This window comes from Amyelois transitella, chromosome 5 (assembly GCF_032362555.1).
Source record: "Amyelois transitella isolate CPQ chromosome 5, ilAmyTran1.1, whole genome shotgun sequence".
In the NCBI taxonomy this organism is placed as follows: Eukaryota; Metazoa; Arthropoda; class Insecta; order Lepidoptera; family Pyralidae; genus Amyelois; species Amyelois transitella.
Window position 1 is genome coordinate 6,454,586 of NC_083508.1, and position 21,594 is coordinate 6,476,179.

At 38.4% G+C, this 21,594-nt stretch overlaps 1 protein-coding gene across 1 annotated transcript in view; it reads left to right on the plus strand.

Annotated features, from left to right (window-relative positions):
• The window catches only part of LOC106131785 (uncharacterized), a 124,079-nt gene that overhangs the window by 75,780 nt on the left and 26,705 nt on the right, over nucleotides 1-21,594 (plus strand). The window contains exons 81-101 of the mRNA XM_060954804.1: nucleotides 75-383; nucleotides 464-1,090; nucleotides 1,455-1,766; nucleotides 2,229-2,558; nucleotides 5,049-5,348; nucleotides 10,449-10,760; nucleotides 10,846-11,484; nucleotides 11,557-12,183; nucleotides 12,346-12,654; nucleotides 12,773-13,702; nucleotides 14,166-14,480; nucleotides 14,578-14,910; nucleotides 15,021-15,323; nucleotides 15,406-15,711; nucleotides 15,802-16,431; nucleotides 16,761-17,066; nucleotides 17,163-17,498; nucleotides 17,605-17,904; nucleotides 18,387-18,689; nucleotides 20,533-20,853; nucleotides 20,941-21,261. Coding sequence (XP_060810787.1) covers nucleotides 75-383; nucleotides 464-1,090; nucleotides 1,455-1,766; nucleotides 2,229-2,558; nucleotides 5,049-5,348; nucleotides 10,449-10,760; nucleotides 10,846-11,484; nucleotides 11,557-12,183; nucleotides 12,346-12,654; nucleotides 12,773-13,702; nucleotides 14,166-14,480; nucleotides 14,578-14,910; nucleotides 15,021-15,323; nucleotides 15,406-15,711; nucleotides 15,802-16,431; nucleotides 16,761-17,066; nucleotides 17,163-17,498; nucleotides 17,605-17,904; nucleotides 18,387-18,689; nucleotides 20,533-20,853; nucleotides 20,941-21,261 — 8,469 coding nt within the window. The remainder of the gene's footprint in view (nucleotides 1-74; nucleotides 384-463; nucleotides 1,091-1,454; nucleotides 1,767-2,228; nucleotides 2,559-5,048; nucleotides 5,349-10,448; nucleotides 10,761-10,845; nucleotides 11,485-11,556; nucleotides 12,184-12,345; nucleotides 12,655-12,772; nucleotides 13,703-14,165; nucleotides 14,481-14,577; nucleotides 14,911-15,020; nucleotides 15,324-15,405; nucleotides 15,712-15,801; nucleotides 16,432-16,760; nucleotides 17,067-17,162; nucleotides 17,499-17,604; nucleotides 17,905-18,386; nucleotides 18,690-20,532; nucleotides 20,854-20,940; nucleotides 21,262-21,594) is intronic.

Below are 21,594 nucleotides of genomic sequence, written 5' to 3' on the forward strand. Positions count from 1 at the left end.
TTTAATCGTATGGTATTTTTTGTTATAAAATATATTTCTGAAAATAAACACGCTTACAAAACATATTTCAACAGCTCCTCCCACGGGACACCCGTGCAGTACTGCGGTGTGCGGACCAAATAGTCAATGCCGTGAAATTAATAACCAGGCTGTCTGTTCATGTCTTCCAAATTATCTTGGAATTCCACCAGCATGTAGACCAGAATGTGTGTCTAGTTCCGAGTGTCCACAAAACCAAGCCTGTATGAACCAAAAATGTGTAAATCCATGTATTGGCACATGTGGAATTAGAGCAACATGTAAAGTTGTCAATCACAATCCTATTTGCTCGTGTCCATCATCTTATTCTGGAGATCCATTCTTGGAATGTCAATTACTATCAAGTAAGTTTCAAACAATTTACTTCACCTAACTCGGTATTATTACTATTCTTCATGACTAAATACTTTAAATTAACTTGCAGATTTGCCTCCGATATCTGTAAATCCTTGTCAGCCGTCACCATGTGGTCCCAATTCGATTTGTAATGACATCAATGGATCTCCTTCATGTACTTGCTTCCCGGAATTTAAAGGACAACCTCCTTATTGCAAACCAGAGTGCATAAGTAATAGCGAATGTTCTCCACATTTAGCCTGTATCAACAAAAAATGCCAAGATCCTTGTGCTGGAGCATGCGCTGCGGATGCTGATTGTCGAGTAGTAAGTCATACTGCAATGTGTATATGTCCACCAGGATATACAGGTGATCCATTTACAAAATGTCTGCGACGACCGCAAATAGAATTTTTGACACCATGTTCACCATCTCCATGTGGACCCAATGCTGTGTGTCGCGAGCAAAATAAAGTAGGATCTTGCACTTGTAATGACGGATACTTTGGAAATCCTTATGAAGGTTGCCGTCCCGAGTGTATCAGTAACTCAGATTGTCTAGGAAATAGAGCATGTATTGGAAATAAATGTCAAGATCCATGCCCCGGTACTTGTGGCATTAATGCTGAGTGTACGACAGTAAATCATGCACCAATTTGTAATTGTGTATCAGGATTCACTGGGGACGCTTTCCGCAGATGCAACCCTGTTGCAAGTAAGTTTTTTTATTTTTGTTTGTTTATTTAAAATTCTACATCAATACACACGTATACCGATGTCTTTACCCCTTACGGAGTAGACAGAGCCAACAGCATAGAAAGAACTATAACGCCATATTCGGCTGGATGGGTTAATGATGGAATTGAAATTCAAATAGTGACAAGTTGCAAACCAATAACCTAAAAGACTAATCCCAAGTTTATTAGCCTTTCCTTTGATCGGTTTCTATAATCTGCACGAGAAGAGAAGCAGCTGGTATACTCTTTGTTTTTTCGCTTCCAGATAAGCAATTTTAAGATTATAATAAATTTTCTTTGCAATATATTCGTATAGATAATGATAACCGTTATTATTTCCAGTTGAAAATATTTCTACTAACCTCTGCAATCCCAGTCCATGTGGACCTAATAGCCAATGCAAGGAAGTCAATAATCAAGCAGTATGTACTTGTTTGCCAAACTATATGGGACAACCACCTTTCTGTAGGCCAGAATGTTTATTGAATTCGGACTGTACATCTGATAAAGCATGCATTAAACAAAAATGCATTAATCCCTGTCCAAAGCCATGTGGTCAAAAATCTGAATGCAGGGTTTATAATCACAACCCAATTTGCAGTTGTAGACATGGGTTTATAGGAGATCCCTTTACAAGATGTTATCCAAAACCAGGTATGTACTTAGGTAAAAATAATAAAACAACGCGCTTTCTAATTCTATCAAGAGTCAAATTCGAAACTTAAAAGAAAATACCTACAGAAAAGAAAAATAAAAGTACAGAAAGCTTCAAAGCTTGATGTACTTTTATTATTATCTCTAGTGAATTAAATACATACATACATACATATGGTCACGTCTATATCCCTTGCAGGGTAGACAGAGCCAACACTCTTGAAAAGACTGAATGGCCACGTTCAGCTATTTGGCTTAATGACAGAATTGAGATAGTGACAGGTTGCTAGCCCATCGCCTAAAAAAGAATCCCAAGGTTGTAAGTCTATCCCTTAGTCGCCTTTTACGACATCCATGGGAAAGAGATGGAGTGGTCCTATTCTTTTTTGTATTGTCGCCGGGAACGAATTATACCATCTTTATTCTCATGATTATTATAATTATTAATATATTTTCCTTTAGAACCGCAACCAGTTGTAAACGACGATCGTGATCCATGTGTACCATCACCTTGTGGAGCAAATGCTTTATGCCGCAATATAGGAGGCCAACCATCGTGTTCCTGCTCCATTGGCTACTATGGCAGTCCACCAAACTGCCGACCCGAATGTGTTACAAACCAGGACTGTATAAGTTCCTTGGCATGCATAAGGGAGAAGTGTGTAGATCCTTGCCCAGGATCGTGTGGTCTTAACGCTCGATGTACAGTTATCAATCACGTGTCAATCTGCACTTGCCCAAAAGGATACAGAGGAGATCCATTTACCACTTGTATATTTGAGCCAAAGCCAGGTAAAATACCTATTTCAGTATTAAAAAAGGTTTTTTTTTATTGGTTAAAAGTGTTTTTGTTTTTATGGAAACTATGAGTTATTTATTAATGGTAAAAAGATTTTATATGTAGGTATTTTTATTCATAAACTAATGAACCATTAAACAGATTTTACTATAATTTGGTGCAGAGAAAAGAATATTGACTACTTTAATGCTGGGTTCTCTTTTCTCACATAATTTGTTTATCCTTATTTAATTTAGCATAACGAATAAGAATTAGAATTATCTATACTTCTATACTATATTACTATATTACTATATAATATTATAAAGCTGAAGAGTTTGTTTTGTTTGTTTGTTTGTTTAAACGCGCTAATCTCAGAAACTACTGAACCGATTTAAATGATTCTTTCACTGTTAGATAGTCTATTTATCGAGGAAGGCTATAGGCTACATTTTATCCCGGATTTCCTACGGGAAACGTCAACAATGCAGGTGAAAGTTGAATGAGTCGGCCATCTGCGAGCTTTCCACGCGAACGCTGCGCAAACCAACAAAGATATAGTAAAACAATGTACTAAAGATGTGAAGTACTCATTTTTTGCCACAATAAAGTCCGCGAGAGCATATATCTATCTCTTAAGGTTTACTTACAATAACCACTTTTATGTTCATTTTTTAAGATAATTTTTTCATTATAAACATAAGTTATTTTGAAACCAATTTTCTTTAATTCAGTATTAATCCTTATCCAAATAAATATGTTTATTACTTTCGGCTTTTCATGTAGACTAAAATTGCCATTTACAGTATATAAATCAGACGAATAGGTTTTGAGATATAGTCGTTATAAGCAATTTGCAGCGAAACATTTAATACGGCGAACCAGCGTTCTTTATAATACGCGTGACCGCCTGACCGCCCCGCATCTTTCGATCGCCCTGCTCTATCCTACTTCCTATATATAATAAATAAATAATAATAAATAAATAAATATATACGGGACAAATTACACTGATTGAGTTAGCCTCGAAGTAAGTTCGAAACTTGTGTTACGAGATACTAACTCAACGATAGTATATTTTATAATATATACTTATATAGATAAACATCCAAGACCCAGGCCAATCAGAAAAAGTTCTTTTCTCATCATGCCCTGACCGGGATTCGAACCCGGGACCTCCGGTGTCGCAGACAAGCGTACTACCGCTGAGCCACAGAGGCCGTCGAATATATAGTTAGGTATCATTCTACTTATAATACTTCCTTTGTATGTTTGTCTGTTTTTACCTCTTACCTACTTTTAAACTGATTATGTCTATCTTTTAAGATTGTTGTTGATTATGAGTATTTAATTGTTAACACAGCTGTCTGATGATATCACTTAATTTCAATGAAAATCTTAGAAGATATTACTATTTTAAAGTAAAGTAAAGTATCAGCCTGTAAGATCCCACTACTGGGCAAAGGCCTCTCATCTCACTATACGGTCTCCGTTCCGTCGCGGGTAATGATGTGGGCCAAGTCGTCGCCAAGTCGCATAACAATTAGCAGCTATAATTGATAAAGCCGAGGAGGATGTTTGCAAAAATAAATATGATGCCCAAAATAACTATTCCACGCGGACGAAGTCGCGGGCACAGCTAGTATTACATATTTGTGTTTTTGCCATCCATTTTATTATAATTAAAGTTAAGATTAATGTATTTTGCCATAATTTTGATTAGCATAAAGATCAAAATTTACTTTTTCCTTATTTACATAAAAAATATAAGTTCTAACATTATTGTAAAAATTATTTATAGTAATTGTTTAAAGTGATTCATCTAATTTCAAATTGTCAACAATATTTTGGAAATAGGCAAGTTTCGAAGAGAATTTATTTTTGTTGTTAATAATTTTTCAATGCGAATGCGATAATAAGATTGAAACCGTATATTTCGTCCTTTTTGTTGGTATTTTACATTAAAAGCACTAATAATAATTCCTAAAATCTTCAAAGTTACAAAACTAAATGGGGGAAAGTGAAAAAAATCTGAAGAATGAAAAATCAAATTGTGACGGTGGGATTGTTTAGTTACTTTTGACCACCGCAAAGCAGGGCGAAACTTCAACTTCTACAATGTAGGTTGGAGTAGATTTTGAAAACAGGGTTTTAATAAATAAAATAAAGGTTAAACAATTATAACTAGGTTAGGATTATTTATGTCATATGACCACACAAATTGGAGCGAACAAAGTTTCAAACTTAATATGTTTAAACATATTTATGCTTTATAATGGATACATTATGCTTTAAACAGTTATGCGTTAAGCGTTATTGTACGTAATTATTATAATGATAAATAAAAGTATCCCATGTCAAATTATGACATAAAATTTTATGCATATAATTATACCTTTAATTTCACCTCTGTCACCAACCTACCAAGTTCTAACAAGACCTGTTTTACTAATTATTTATATAGTCTACATAAGAAGTTTGAATATTCCTCCTTTCTCCTACAGATATAATGAGTATAGACGCGTGCAATCCTTCTCCATGTGGATCAAATACAGAATGCAAAAATGGAGAATGTAAATGTTTGCCAGAGTTTCATGGTGATCCATATGTGGGTTGCCGACCCGAATGTATTGTAAGCACAGATTGTCAAACGACCCAAATCTGTGTAAGGAAAAAGTGTGTCAATCCATGCCCGGAGACGTGTGGCAGCGGTGCAATTTGCGAAGTCGTCAACCATATTCCGATGTGTAGCTGTCCTGTCGGCTACACCGGTAACGCATTCGTGACGTGTAATGTCGTTTCAGGTAATATGTAATAACAAACTTTTTATTCGTTTATACCAATTATTTTTCTAGTATTTGTTGTGATTATTATTGGTGCATGTCATTTATTTGTGGGTATTGAATAAACAAATTGGTCTTGGTTCAACCTGCCTTTCAATTACGACATGGTGTCAGGTGTCGTCTAAAATAATTAATTTTCGGTATAAAAAGTCGACTTTAAGCTAAAATTAAGTGTTCGTACGTAGAAAAAGTGATAGTGTTTTATTATTACTATGGAACACGCGCGTCCGCCATCGGAATTATGCCTAGAGGGCGGGCCGGCAAACCGCGCTGACGCGTGGCGAAAATGGTACAAGCAGTTTTTGGTGTTCCTGAAGGCCTCGGGAGTCTATAAAGAACCGACAGATGTACAAGCCAGTCTCCTCATTAACCTGATAGGCTCAGAAGGTTACGACGTATATACTACGTTTAAATTCGAAAAGGAGACTGATCGGGAGAATTTCGACAAGTTGGTCAGCAAATTTAATGAGCATTTCGGTACGAAACAAAATACTACCATGGCTCGTTTCAAATTTTTTACAAGAAATCAAGAAAATGGTGAATCTGTCGATGAGTACGTCACAGCATTGAAAATACTTTCGCAGCATTGTGAATTCGAGCATCTCGAAGAAGGTCTGATACGCGATCGTGTTGTTTGCGGGGTCACCGATGGAAAAATACGTGATCGATTACTGAGAGCTGAGGATCTGACCCTCGCACGAGCTGTGAAGATTTGTCAAGCTAGTGAGATGTCTACAGAGGAAAAACGGCAGATAGAAGGAACCAAGGCGGTAACCGACGGGGGCGCGTCGTCGGCAGCCGTGGACGTGGTGTACGGCGGCGCAGGCGGACCGTCGCGAGCGGCGCGTGGCGGCTGGGGCCGGCCGCGGCCGCGGGGCCAGCTCCGTGCGGCCGGCGCTCGGGGAGCGGCCACTGCAGGCGGCCGACGCGGGGCAGCTTCTAGGAGTGCGTGTCGGGCTTGCATGAAGGATCAGTGTGACGGAGACTATAAGTGTGCGGCTAGAAATGCTCAATGTTTTTGGTGCAGTGAACGGGGACATTTTAAAAGTGCATGTCCTAAGTTAAAGAGCAGAGTATACCAAATTGAGGAAGAGTTATCAACTGACGATTCAGATTTGTACTACGTCTCCACGGTCGACAATTTCGGTGACGGTATGGACAGCCACAAATGGTATGAGACTTTATTTTTATATGGTAGTGATTTAAAAGAAAGATTTAAGCTAGATACTGGTTCGGATTTAAATGTAATGTCCTTGAAAACATATTGTAAATTGGGTTTGAACTTATCAGAGTTAACATCAGATAATACGAGAGCTTTATCGTTTTGTGGCAATTTTATTCCTATTGTTGGATCATGTTACATCAATTGGTTTTATAAAAATAAAGTGTATAAATTACGTTTCATAATTTCTGAACACGACTGTCAAAATGTGCTGGGCAAATTTTCTTGTGAACAACTAGGCTTAATAAAACGTTTATATTCAATAGATATTAACCAGTATGATGATATTTTCAAAGGTTTGGGAAAGTTGCCTGGCAAATACAAAATAGTAACAATTCCGGGCGCGCAGCCGTCAGTCTGTCCCGTTAGAAAAATACCCGTGGGCGTACGAGATAAGTTACGAATCGAATTAGATCGAATGGAAAATCTAGGCGTTATTAGAAGAGTGACGCACCCGACCCCGTGGGTGAATGCAATCGTAGTGGCGGCGAAAAAAGATGGCAGCATTCGAGTGTGCCTCGACCCGCGGCCGCTTAATAGGGCCGTGCGACGCGCACACTACCCGTTGCCGACGCTCACTGATATCGCGACTAAATTAGAAGGAGCTAGGTATTTTAGTAAATTAGACGCTCGATCTGGATTTTGGATGGTTCAGTTAGATGATGATAGCGCTGATTTATGTACGTTTGGAACACCATATGGCAGATACCAGTATCTACGTTTACCTTATGGTATAAACTGTGCATCTGAAGTTTTTCATCAAAAAATACGTCAAATATTAGAGGGCTTAGAGGGCGTAGATTCATTTGTTGATGATGTCATAGTTTGGGGGTCTTCAATTTCAGAACATGACGAGAGGCTTAAGCTTTTATTAAATAGGGCACGTGATGCTGGTATTAAATTTAATAAAGAAAAATGTGAATTTTGTGTTCAAACGGTAACTTACCTTGGACATACCTTTAGCTCCAAAGGTATGCAAATAGATGAAAGTAAACTTAAGGCAATTCGTGACATGCCGAATCCGCAAGACAGGAGTTCATTAGAGCGTTTTTTGGGCATGGTAAATTATTTATCAAAATTTATACCACATTATTCAGAGATAGCGGCTCCTCTACGTATCCTTTTGAAAAAAGACTCTGTATGGAATTGGGACGAAGTACATGAAGCGACCGTGCGGCGTTTAAAAGAGTCAGTGTGCGCCGCGCCTGTACTGGCTTTGTATTCTGCGCGCGAGCCGGTGCTGTTATCAGTAGACGCGAGCTCTCGCGCGCTCGGCGCAGTGCTCATGCAGGGCGGCCGGCCGGTCGAGTATGCGTCATCCACACTCACCGACACGCAATGCAGGTATGCTCAAATTGAAAAAGAGCTGTTGGCGATCGTGTTTGCGCTCGAACGATTTCACCAATATGTTTATGGCCGTAAAGATGTCACAGTGGAGACGGATCACAAGCCATTGGAAACGCTATTTCATAAGGCGTTGGATTCCGTTCCAGCCAGACTGCAGCGCATGATGTTACGTATACAGGGATACGATTTCAAGGTTACGTATAAACCTGGAAAATATATGTTCGTTGCAGACACCCTTTCGAGGGCACCTTTACCTGAACAGTTACAACAAAAAGTAAGTGATGAAATTTCGGAGCAATCATGTTTTCTTATAGAAAATGTTAGGTTTAGTGACAGTAAATTGAGTATGATAAAGGAGCATACAATGAAAGATGAAGAATGTCAGTTAATTATAAGATATATAAAAAATGGCTGGCCAAATTATAAGTATGAAGTGGATGAAAGAGTAAAAGAGCAGTGGTCGTATAAGGAAAGTTTTGAATATGTCGATGGTATAATATTTAAAGATAATTTGGTTTATATTCCATTTAAGTTAAGGTACGAAATGGTAAAGCGAGTTCACGATGGGCATATGGGTATAGATAGATGCAAACGGCATGCGCGGGATGTGATGTTCTGGCCAGGGATGTCTCGAGACATCGAGAGTGCAGTACGCCGCTGTGCGACGTGCGCCGAGAGGGTGGCGCGGCCCGCGCGGGAACCGCTCTTGCCACATCCTATCCCGAGCCTGCCGTGGGCTAAAATAGGCTCGGACATATTTCAGAACGGTAACAAGTATTTTTTAATCTTAGTCGACTATTTTTCGAATTATATCGAAGTTTGTCCACTGCTGAACATTACTAGCAAGACAGTCATAACAGCGATGAAGGATCAATTTGCAAGGCACGGCATCCCACAGGAACTGATAACTGATAATGGGCCAGCGTATGCCTCGAAGGAATTTGCTACATTTAGTAAGCAATGGGGGTTCAAACATGTTACGAGTTCGCCGAAATATCCGGTATCAAATGGACGAAGTGAGAAGGCAGTACACATAGTTAAAAATATGTTAACCAAATCTTTGTCATCTGGTTCTGATTTCTATTTAGGGTTGCTAAACCTTAGAACAACTCCCAGGGATGGAATTAGCTCACCATCTCAGTTACTTATGGGACGCAGGCTTAATTCCAGGCTCCCATCTCACGACTGTAAACTGCAACCCAGCCGTGACAACCGTGACGATTATAAGGCTATCACAAGCAAGCAAGCCCGCGACAAACAGCACTATGATAAACGAGCACGAGCGTTGCCGGAGCTGCGGGCTGGGCAACGTGTGGTGATGGTGGACGCCGGAGACAGGAAGCACGCGCGCGTCCAGGCGCGGGCGCCACAACCACGCTCCTACTTCGTAATAGACTCAACAGGAAAGCGGTACAGAAGAAATAGACGCCATTTAATTAATGTGGAGGCAGCTCTTTCTTCTCCATCCCAATATACGCCCGAGGAGCAAGAACATTACGAGGAAGAGGATTGGTCCATGGCCGAAAGTGAGGACAACGCAGATGATCCTACGTTTGTTTTAACCAGCGGGGATGGGTCGCGTCTCTCTGAGGACTCCCGGGGTGATATTTTGAAAGGCCGGTTAGATCGCGCGCGCAGACCGGCGGCTGAGGCGGCCCGCACTATTATTGCCAAACTAAATAGGGAAAAATAAATCATAATGCAATCTGAGCTTAAAATTAGAATTGTATAAAATTGGTATAAAAGATTGTACTATGTTACTTCACCCAAGCTGTTATTGTTAATTGTCCGACTTCATAAAATTAAATGTATGTAAGTATTTTTATTTTTGTATGTATGTTCACCAATTTTCTTAGTCATTTTTTTTTCCAAATTTTCGATTAATATATTTTTGTTTAAAAGGGCTTATATATATCAGCGGTGATCCCATAAAAATTACAATGATAAGATTAGCCTTTATAAAAAACTGTAAAAATATACATTAATCTAGATATATAATATATATATATTAAGGTATGTAGTATTGAAGTCGGTTATATGTTTATTTTTCTTGTTTTTTTTTTTCTCTATGTATATTATTGTTTAAGTTGCTGACTCATAACATAACAAATTATTTTAATTTTTTTTTTCTGTTAATTTTTTTTTGTGAGGGAAAGATGTTGTGATTATTATTGGTGCATGTCATTTATTTGTGGGTATTGAATAAACAAATTGGTCTTGGTTCAACCTGCCTTTCAATTACGACAGTATTTATCTACATATATTCATCATGATTGATTGATCATGAGTAATTTAGTTCTTGCATTTGAACCACATGTCCCAGGTTTGAACTCGGTTTGGTCGACTTTTCTGTTTGAAACAGAAGGCAAAAGGTACATTATATATGTATTTACTTACGTTATATACGTAAGTTATATATGTATTTTGCGCATCATAATTTTATGTGGTTATATTTGTTAACAAACATATTTCAATTTCTTCCTTTTCAGCAGAATTTGCAGGTGGAACTGCAAATCCTTGTAATCCAAGCCCATGCGGACCCAACAGCCAATGTCACGAAATTAACAATATACCAGTATGTTCCTGTATACCTGGCTATTCAGGATCTCCACCTACTTGTCGTCCTGAATGCACGACCAGCTCAGAGTGCCCACTATATAAAGCCTGCAGTAATTACAAATGCATCAACCCTTGCCATGGCGCATGTGGCTTTAAAGCACTATGTGAGGTTGTTAATCATAATCCAATTTGTTCTTGTCCAAGTGACCTTACTGGAGATCCATTCAGAGGATGTGTTCCAAAACGTATGTATTTTTTTTTGTACCATCATAATCACGTATCACGTTTTTGTTTTAATGGCAATGAATATATTTTAAATATTTATTTCAGCTTTAGAAACCCCTCAACAAATAAATCCATGTGTACCATCGCCTTGCGGTCCCAATTCAGAGTGTAAAACAATTAATAATTCTCCAAGTTGCTCTTGCATGCCAGAATTCATTGGAGCTCCGCCCAACTGCCGCCCAGAATGTTCCAGTAATAGTGAATGTCTCAACCATATGGCGTGTATCAACAATAAATGTAGCGACCCTTGCGTTGGAGCATGTGGTTCAATGACGCTGTGTCGAGTTGTCAGCCACACTCCTAACTGTGTTTGCTCCCCGGGATACATTGGAGATCCTTTTACATACTGTACACTAGAACAACAAAGTTTACCGTCTCACAGACCAACTCCTTGTACTCCATCACCTTGTGGAAGCAACGCAATTTGTACCGAAAGGAATAATGCTGGGGCATGTGCTTGTTCGCCTGGATATTTCGGGAATCCTTACGAAGGCTGTAGACCAGAATGTAGTGTTAACACTGACTGTCCATCTAACAGAGTTTGCCAACAAAACAAATGTCAGGATCCTTGTCCCGGTACCTGTGGTAATAATGCTCAATGCCAAACTGTAAATCATGTACCAATTTGTACATGTGTATCTGGATATACCGGTAACCCATTCCAGCAATGCAACATTCTCTTACGTAAGTAACTAGAATTTTAAATAAAAATGATTAGTTTCGTATGGTATTATAATAAGCGCTCTTTTATTTCAGAAGAACCTGTATTTTCTGATCCTTGTACACCATCACCATGTGGCGCAAACAGTGCATGCAAATTAATAAATGAGCAAGCTGTGTGTAGTTGTTTACCAGAATATAGTGGATCGCCACCGAATTGTAGACCAGAATGTGTCATAAGTTCTGAGTGTCCTAGAAATAGAGCATGTGAATCTCAGAAATGTGTTGATCCTTGTGTTGGACAATGTGGACAAAATACCAAATGTCAAGTGATTAATCATAGTCCGATATGCTCATGTATGGAGAGGTACACAGGTGATCCATTCAGCCGATGTTACCCTCTAATAATCACAAGCCAAGAAACTCCAAAAGACCCTTGCTTACCATCACCCTGTGGTCCGTACAGTGAATGTCGGGACATTGGCGGAATTCCGTCATGTTCATGTCAGTCCAGATATATAGGTGCACCTCCAAGATGTCGTCCCGAATGTACAATCAATTCCGACTGTTCCAGTAACCTGGCATGTATTAATCAACGTTGTCAAGATCCTTGTCCAGGCTCATGCGGAATAAACGCACAGTGTACAGTGAATAAAAACACACCTATCTGTACTTGTATTCAAAACTACATTGGTGACGCTTTCACCGAATGTAAACTACCAGGTAATTGAGTATTCTAAATAAAAGTACTATATCGTACTCTTATCCTGCCTATCACTTCAAGAACGTTTGTAGTAGTAGTTCATAACTTATCAAACACAACATTTTCAATTTTTTTGTTATGCCAACCATTATACGTAAAGTTAACGGTGTTTCAATTTGCAGACATTCAAGAAGACGAAGTTGATCCTTGTTATCCTTCACCATGCGGAGCTAACGCTGAATGCAACAATGGAGTATGTTCTTGTCTTTCTGAGTATCAAGGAAATCCATACATTGAATGTCATCCCGAATGTATACTTAATTCGGATTGCAGTCAAGACAAAGCTTGCCAAAAACACAAATGTATTAATCCTTGCAATAGAGGTATATGTGCTGCAAATGCGATATGTGAAGTAATAAATCATATTCCAATGTGTAGATGTCCTGAACATATGACTGGAAACGCATTTGTTCAATGTTCACCTGTAGAAGGTAAAATTAATTTGTTTGTTTTTTTTAGATGTAGGTACTAAGGACTAACCTATATGTGCCATATACTCGTATAGTCAAGCTCTTATTTTTTATTAATGAATTTATCATTTGCTTACAGTTACAAGACCACGGCCATGTCTGCCCAGTCCTTGTGGACCCAACAGTCAATGTCGTGATGTAAATGGACAGGCAGCTTGTTCCTGCCTTCCAGATTTTATTGGAAGCCCGCCATCTTGTAGACCAGAATGTATTATTAGCTCTGATTGCCCGCCAAGTGAAGCTTGTAGCAATAGAAAATGTTTAAATCCGTGCCAAGGTACCTGCGGAGTTGGAGCTATGTGTCAAGTTATTAATCACAATCCTATATGTTCATGTCCATCTTCGTATACTGGAAATCCATTTGTCAGATGTATTCTACAACAGTATGAACCAGAATCTGCGAGTCCTTGTGTGCCTTCTCCTTGTGGACCAAATTCAATTTGTAAAGAAAATTTGGGTGCCCCATTATGTTCCTGTGCAAGTGGATTTATCGGCTCGCCCCCTAATTGTAAACCAGAATGTATTAGTAAATCAGAGTGTTCATTACAACAAACTTGTATCAATTCAAAATGTGTGGATCCCTGTATTGGATCATGTGGTCTCAACACTGAATGTCACGTCATTGGCCACTCTCCTACATGTAGTTGTTTAGCTGGTTACACTGGAAATCCATTCTTTGAATGCAGTAAAATAGAAAAACCACAAGATTTCGCTACACCTTGTCAACCGTCACCATGTGGAGCAAATGCGATCTGCAAAGAATTCAATGGAGCTGGATCCTGTACATGTTTACCTGATTATCATGGCAATCCTTACGAAGGTTGCAGGCCAGAGTGCCTTATTAACACAGACTGTGCATCAAATCGAGCTTGCATACAAAGTCATTGTGAAGACCCATGTCCAGGTGCCTGTGCACCAAATGCCATATGCCAGGTGGTAAATCATATTCCAATGTGCTCTTGTGACCGCGGCCAGACTGGCGATCCATCTCAGTATTGCATTCCAGAAAGTAAGTTTTTTATTTTATTTTTAACTAAAGAGCGCCCGCGGCTCCGCTCGCGTTAACGGTAAATCCCTCTAACTTCCTTTACCGGGAATTTTAGGAATTCCTCTCTTATTACACCCCTAGACTATATAAGAAATACTTTAGCACTGAAATGTCTTAGACATATAACAAATTCATTCCCAAAGTTTCGGGGGTTCGCTTAAGACCACAAAAAGATTTGGATTATTGGGTGGGACGGTTATGTACTAACACGGAGTGATTCCCGTCGGACCTCGATGACAAAAGAAACCAATTTATCTAAGATCTTAATGATACATTCACTTGCTATGCAGACACCAGCACGTGCGTACAGGTTTATGATCTAGGGAAGACACTAGCAGGATAAAAGTAGATTACGCATATCAAATTTTCGATGCTGGTGTGGAACTTAGTTATCGTCTTGATACCAATTTTTTTACGTTTACAGGAATTTCCGATAAACCAATAAATGTTTGTCAACCATCCCCGTGTGGTCCTAATAGTCGATGTCAAGAAATAAATAAACAAGCCGTATGCTCTTGTTTACCCAATTACATCGGCTTTCCTCCTGGATGCCGCCCCGAATGTACTATAAGCGCAGAATGTTCTAGAGAATTAGCTTGCATTAATCAAAAATGCGAAAATCCATGCAAAAATGCTTGTGGCATAAATTCTGAGTGCAGAGTTATAAACCACAGCCCAATTTGTATATGCCATTCGCAATACACTGGTGATCCGTTTACTAGATGCCATCCGATACCACGTAAGTTTCTATGGTATAATAACATACCTATACTTATTTTCAATTCTTAAATAAATTTAATATTACCTTATATTACTTATATTAAATTATTTTTCAGCACCTATTTCAAATTCAATTAAGGAACCCTACAGAAATCCGTGTGTGCCGTCACCATGTGGACCGAATTCAGTTTGTCAAGAAGTAGGAAATGTGCCGTCTTGTGCATGCATGTTAAATTATATTGGCAGCCCGCCCAACTGCAGGCCGGAATGCACTATTAATGCAGAATGCCCAACTTCTAAAGCATGTATTCAGCAGAAATGCCGAGATCCTTGTCCAGGTTCTTGTGGAATAAATTCGATGTGCAATGTTTTACGTCATACGCCGATTTGCACTTGTCCAGATGGTTACACAGGCGACGCATTTACTCTTTGTTCACCTAAGCCTCTAGGTAATCCTTGTGTATAATGATATCGTTACGTTTACAAAAATAACTTAAACGTATGTTGTTGCATAGCCTAATTGCATTTTATATTTAACACTGATATATGTTTTTTACAGAAGCGGATGTCATAGTAGATGAATGCAATCCATCACCTTGTGGGCCTAATGCTGTATGCAGAGAAGGAATTTGTACATGCATCGCAGAATATCATGGTAATCCCTACGAAGGATGCAGGCCAGAATGCGTACTAAGTTCTGACTGCTCAAGAGAGAAAGCCTGCATCAAGAACAAATGCGTGGATCCATGTAAAGGAACTTGTGTAGACAATGCAATCTGTGATGTAATCAATCATGTACCTATGTGCAGCTGCTCACAAGGGATGACAGGGAATGCATTTTATAGATGTGAGCCAATTAAAGGTAGCGGTGGATTTATTAATGTCCGTATTAGTAACATGTATGTAATCATATCAATATAGAACTAAGCTTGTTTTGTTCTCAGGTTCAACGATAGTGAACCCATGCTCACCATCACCTTGCGGGCCCAACAGTCAATGTCGAGAAATAAATGGGCAAGCAGTATGTACTTGCCTGTCAGGCTATTTGGGTAGTGCGCCGTTGTGTAGACCGGAGTGTGTTTTAAGCTCCGACTGCCCACCAAATAAGGCTTGTAGCAACCAAAAATGTATAGACCCCTGCAAGGGATCATGTGGGGTGGATGCTTTATGTAACGTTGTTAAACACAACCCTATATGCATTTGTCCAGCACAATATACTGGGGATCCATTTATTAGATGTCTTCCATATAGTAAGTCATTATTTAATTAAACTAAAAAAAAATAATTATAGGTAAATAATATGTAGTTACTAATTATTAACCAATATTTTTTAATTTTAGGTCCTTCCTTGGCAAATATAACACCATGTACGCCATCTCCCTGTGGACCGAATTCAATTTGTAAAGAAGCTGGTGATACGCCATCTTGTACATGTATGTCAAACTATTTTGGTTCTCCACCTTATTGCAAACCAGAATGTACAAGTAATAGTGAATGTCCAACTAATAAAGCGTGCGTGAATCAAAAATGTAAAGACCCATGTATTGGAGCCTGTGGAGCGAATGCACAATGTAGAACTGTTTCACATTCTCCAATGTGTTTCTGTGACAATGGGTTCATCGGAGATCCATTTTCTTCTTGTTATCAGCAAGACGTAATACCAGAAAAAACAACTCCTTGTGAACCCTCGCCATGTGGATCAAACGCTGTATGTAAAGAATATAATTCTGCTGGATCTTGTTCGTGTCTTCCGGACTATATTGGAAATCCATACGAAGGCTGCCGACCAGAATGCACAGTAAACACTGACTGTACTCCAAACAAATCATGCATTCGAAATAAATGCCAAGATCCGTGTCCCGGTACATGCGGCCCAATGGCTACTTGTGTGGTTGTTAATCACTTGCCAACATGCAGTTGCCTACCTGGATATTCAGGGAATCCATACAGCAGATGTAACACATTCAGTGGTATGTTTTATTTATTATTTGTTTTGATATTTTGTATAAGTAAATCCATAATTACTATTATAAATACGAAAGTATATATCTGTCTGTAATGTTTTTACGGGTAAACCGCTTAGCCGGATTAAAGGAAATTTTGAAAAAAATAGATCCGAAGAGAGGATAATTCCGAAAAGAGGATATACCTCGGGCAAACAACTATGTTTGCCCGAGGTATATCCTCTTTTCGGAAACTCTAGCACTATATATATTTTTTCTGTGGTGCATTCTACAGTTATCGGTTGTTTATTTCAATAATAGCAGTGCCGATCATTTATACTAATATTTATTTTCAGAGCCATTACAGCCGGCAACACCATGCTCGCCCAACCCTTGCGGGCCAAATAGTATTTGTCGTCCAGTTAACGGTCAAAGTGTATGCTCTTGTATGCCTAATTTCGTTGGATCACCACCAGGATGTCGACCGGAATGTGTCGTCAGTTCGGAGTGCTCCATTGACAAGTCTTGCATCAATCAAAAATGCGTCAATCCATGCCCTGGAAACTGTGGTCTTAACGCTGAATGTAGAGTTATCAATCATAGCCCTGTCTGCTCTTGCAGCCCAGGTTTCACAGGCGAACCATTTACTAGATGTTTCCCAGGTAAAATTAGTTTTGAACGATCTTAAATATTATTGTATTGGTGCTATAAAAATATTTTTATTCTGTTACATGATAAATTATGTTATTTTCCAACAGAACAATTACAAATACAGCCTCCAGTTTATATCAACCCCTGTGTGCCAAATCCTTGCGGTGATAATGCAATATGTCGAGATATAAATGGTTCTCCTTCTTGTACCTGCATATCGAACTACCAAGGTCTTCCACCAAATTGTCGACCTGAATGTGCCATCAACCAAGATTGTCCTTCTGATAAAGCTTGCATAAATATGAGGTGTCGCGATCCTTGTCCGGGCAGTTGTGGATCTAACGCGTTATGCTCAACTTTCAACCATTTGCCATCGTGCACATGTATACAAGGATATACCGGAGATCCTTTTACTTACTGCTCTCTGATATTACCACCAAAAGGTAAGAACTATAATTTATTAGTAACAATATTACATTAAAGCTTTATGTAAACTTCAATAAAATGCTCAAATTCCCGTAAAGTAAAACATACTTTTATCTTTTCCAGACGAAATAACAACGGATCTTTGTAATCCGTCACCGTGCGGCTATAATGCGAATTGCAGAGATGGTGTTTGTACTTGCTTCAGTGAATACTTCGGAGATCCATATACGGGTTGCAAACCTGAATGTGTTACTAATATGGATTGTTCTATAGATAAAGTGTGTTCCAAGAACAAGTGCATAAATCCATGTCCTGGAACGTGTGCATTAACTGCACAATGCAATGTTTATAATCACATTCCTATGTGTACTTGTCCTGAAGGCACGTCTGGTAATGCATTTATCGAATGTAACAAATATGAAGGTAAGATTTAAGTAAATACATACATAAATTAAATCACGCCTCTTTCCGAAGGGTAGGCAGAGACTACATCTTTCCACTTGCTTCTCTGCATACTTACTTCTTTCGCTTCATCCACATTCATAACTCTCTTCATGCAAGTACGGCGGTTTCGGGTAGGTACTCTTGACCAAAACATCCTTAATTTGATTAAGGTACGTAAGTCTAGGCCTTCCTACTCCTACCATTCCATTCACACTCTTGTATAATTGCTTTATCAACATTCATAGTCTCCACATGACTAAAACATCTTAATTTACCCTTTCCAATCCCTGTTAATGTATCCTTTCACATCACAACATTACCTTATCACGCTGTCACACAATTTAACACCGATCATACTCCTTAATGCTCTCATTTCCACAATTTTATGTATGTTAGTATAACAGTAGTAAATTTGACATACATATAAATAGCACAATTAAATTTACTTATATTATTTTCAGTCCAATTTAGCGAGCCTTGCAACCCCAGTCCATGTGGTCCAAATAGTCAATGCCGTCCAGTAAACGGAGTAGCAGTGTGCTCGTGTTTACCGACGTTCATCGGAACTCCGCCTTTGTGTCGACCCGAGTGCACAATCAGTGCCGAGTGCCCTCTAAACGAAGCGTGCAATAATCACAAATGCATCGATCCATGTAAAGGATCTTGTGGTTTAGGAGCGAAATGTGTAGTTGTGAACCATAATCCAATTTGTTCATGTCAATCCCAATTTACCGGTGATCCGTTTACTCGATGCACCGCAATAGGTAAGCCTTTTGATAAACCTGTATTAATTTTTATCTTGTATTATTATATCCTAGTTGACGCCTGTTTGCGTGTTATTGAATATACGAAGGTTAAGGTTATTAAATTTACTCAAATTTCGAGACATATCACAGAGTAGCTGGTCCCTTTGGCTTTTACATACATCACATAATCCAGATTTTCCTTTTTTTTTTGCCAAAAGAAAATGATCAACTTTTGTCAAGACGTCTTTTCCATAATTCGAATGATTTAGCTGGTCTATATTGGTTCTGCGTCAGGTGTTCCAGATCTTCGATTTTTATACGCCAACAGAAAATACTCATATCAGGTTGAACAACTTTTGTTAAGACGTCATTTCGATATTTCCTATAGTTTAGCTGAGTTGTTATGGTTCAATATCAACTGTTCCAGATTATACCCTACTAACAACCCGCCCCGGCTTCGCACGGGTGCAAAATTATAAATGTTATTATACATAAAAAACTTCCTCTTGAATCACTCTACCTGTTACAAAAAACCGCATCAAAATTAGTTGCGTAATTTTAAAGATTTAAGCATACAGACAAACAGACTAAAATAGCGACTTTGTTTTATACTATGTAGTGATATGTTGGCCAGGCATAAGAGCTGTACAACAAAAAAGTTTAATTTGTGAGATTAGCGTGTACAAACAAAACATACAAACAGGCAACTTTTTTTCGAATTCATGCTCGGTTACTATTTTATATCGCTGTATTTTTCTTTTTTAAATACCTACTCAATGTACAGACAAAATTTTTTTACTGTTTTATTATTTGTATTGATTATTATTATCATTCGTTCTGTAGAGTAGGTCAGAAGTGCACACGTAACGATTTCAATAACAAATAATATACCTACAATTATCAGCACTTTGTTCTCAAGTTTGTTTGTTACGTGATTACTCGACCAATCCAGAGGCGAACTGATGACTGATTGAACAGATTTCAAAAACTCTTTACTTTAATTTTACAGGCATATATTTTAAATTTATATATATTAGGTGCGCAACTAAGTTCTCGCTGTTTATCGATAGATGGCTCCAAAAGTGAAGTTGAGTCGAACACTACGCGAAAAACGGCCACAATACCAGCAAAGGCACGAAAAAGTTATTTTACTCCATGACAACGCTCGGCCTCATGGTGCCAAACCTGTTAAAACCTACTTGGAAACGCTCAAATGGGACGTCCTACCCCACCCGCCATATTCCCCAGATATCGCGCCTTCAGATTATAACTTGTTTCGATCGATGACACATGGTCTCGCTAATCAGGAGTTCCGCTCACATGAAGAAATCAAAAAATCGCTTGATTCGTGGATAGAATCAAAAGACGAACAATTTTATCGTGAAGGTATTCGTGCTTTGCCAGAAAGATGGGAGAAAGTTGTGGCAAGCGATGGAAAAAATTTCAAATAGTTTGTATGTATATTTTTTTGTAGAATAAAATTCAACTTTTAAAGAAAAACAGCGAGAACTTAGTTGCGCACCACTATAATATTATTCCAAATTATATGTTATCTTCAAATATTATATAAAAGAGATATAGATACTGTTATAAATAAGTAGCTTTTGTTCGCAACCCCGCCCGCTACAAACTAAAATTCCTGTTTTGCCCATTTTTGTTTGCCTCTATTAATGCACTGAACCGATTTTGATGACAATTTGCTTCATCAAAATCAGTTCAGTTAACTATTATAAGGTAACAAACGAACTTACTTTACATTTATATTAATCGGGATGGGAATTTCCCGTCAATTTTTTTCTTTACTTCGTCCAATCTATTTTTTGGATTTTTACAGATATAACATATTATCTATTCTTTACAGTTAATAGTCCGATTTCGTATCCAAGTGATCCTTGCACGCCTTCGCCATGTGGTCCATACTCAGTGTGCAGGGTTATCGGTGAATCACCGTCATGTACCTGCCAAAGTGATTATACGGGGTCACCTCCAAACTGTCGCCCGGAATGTATTAGCAATTCAGAATGTTCAATTAATTTTGCATGTATCAATCAGAAATGTAAAAATCCCTGCCCCGGAAGTTGCGGTTATAATGCTGATTGTAAAGTAATCAGTCACGCTTTAGTATGTTCTTGTCCATTTGGTCAAACTGGAGATCCTCTCGTATCTTGCACTCCAATAAAAGGTAATTAATAATATTATATTTAAAAACATCAGAAGTATTACAGTGGCCCATTGTGCAATAATAGCTTAACAATATTTATTATTTCAGATAATGTCATAGAATATAGCTCACCATGTAATCCTTCACCTTGTGGTTTAAATGCAGAATGCACTGAAAGAAATGGTGTTGGATCTTGTAAATGTGTAGAATATTTCGTTGGAAATCCTTACGAAGGTTGTCGTCCAGAATGCGTCATTAACAGCGACTGCCCTCCTATGTTATCTTGTATTCAAAATAAATGTAAAGATCCATGCCCAGGTCTATGTGCACCAAATGGAATTTGCCAAGTTGTCAACCATCTACCTTTGTGTTATTGTCCTCCTGGATTAACCGGCAATGCGTATTCATACTGTGTAGAAGCAGTTGAAGGTAATATTTTGTTTTCCATCACTTCAACACAATATTTCTTTTAGTTAGTCTTTGCTCCTTTAATGAAATAGTTTAATTTTATAACTGGTTTATCATTGGAAAAAGAAGATTTATATATCGACAATATAGTAACGAAGATACTTTCATGCACTTATCACGTTTGTATTCCCTTAAGGAAAGGTATAGCTTAAAGGCAAACATAACTTTCACCTGGATAAATGAACGAAGTAAGTGAGAAAAAAACAGCGTAATAAAATTTGCAAAAAGAATTAACAACCACGAATTAAAAAGTAGACAGGGAGACGAGTTACTTTGTATCTTTTTAATAATGTA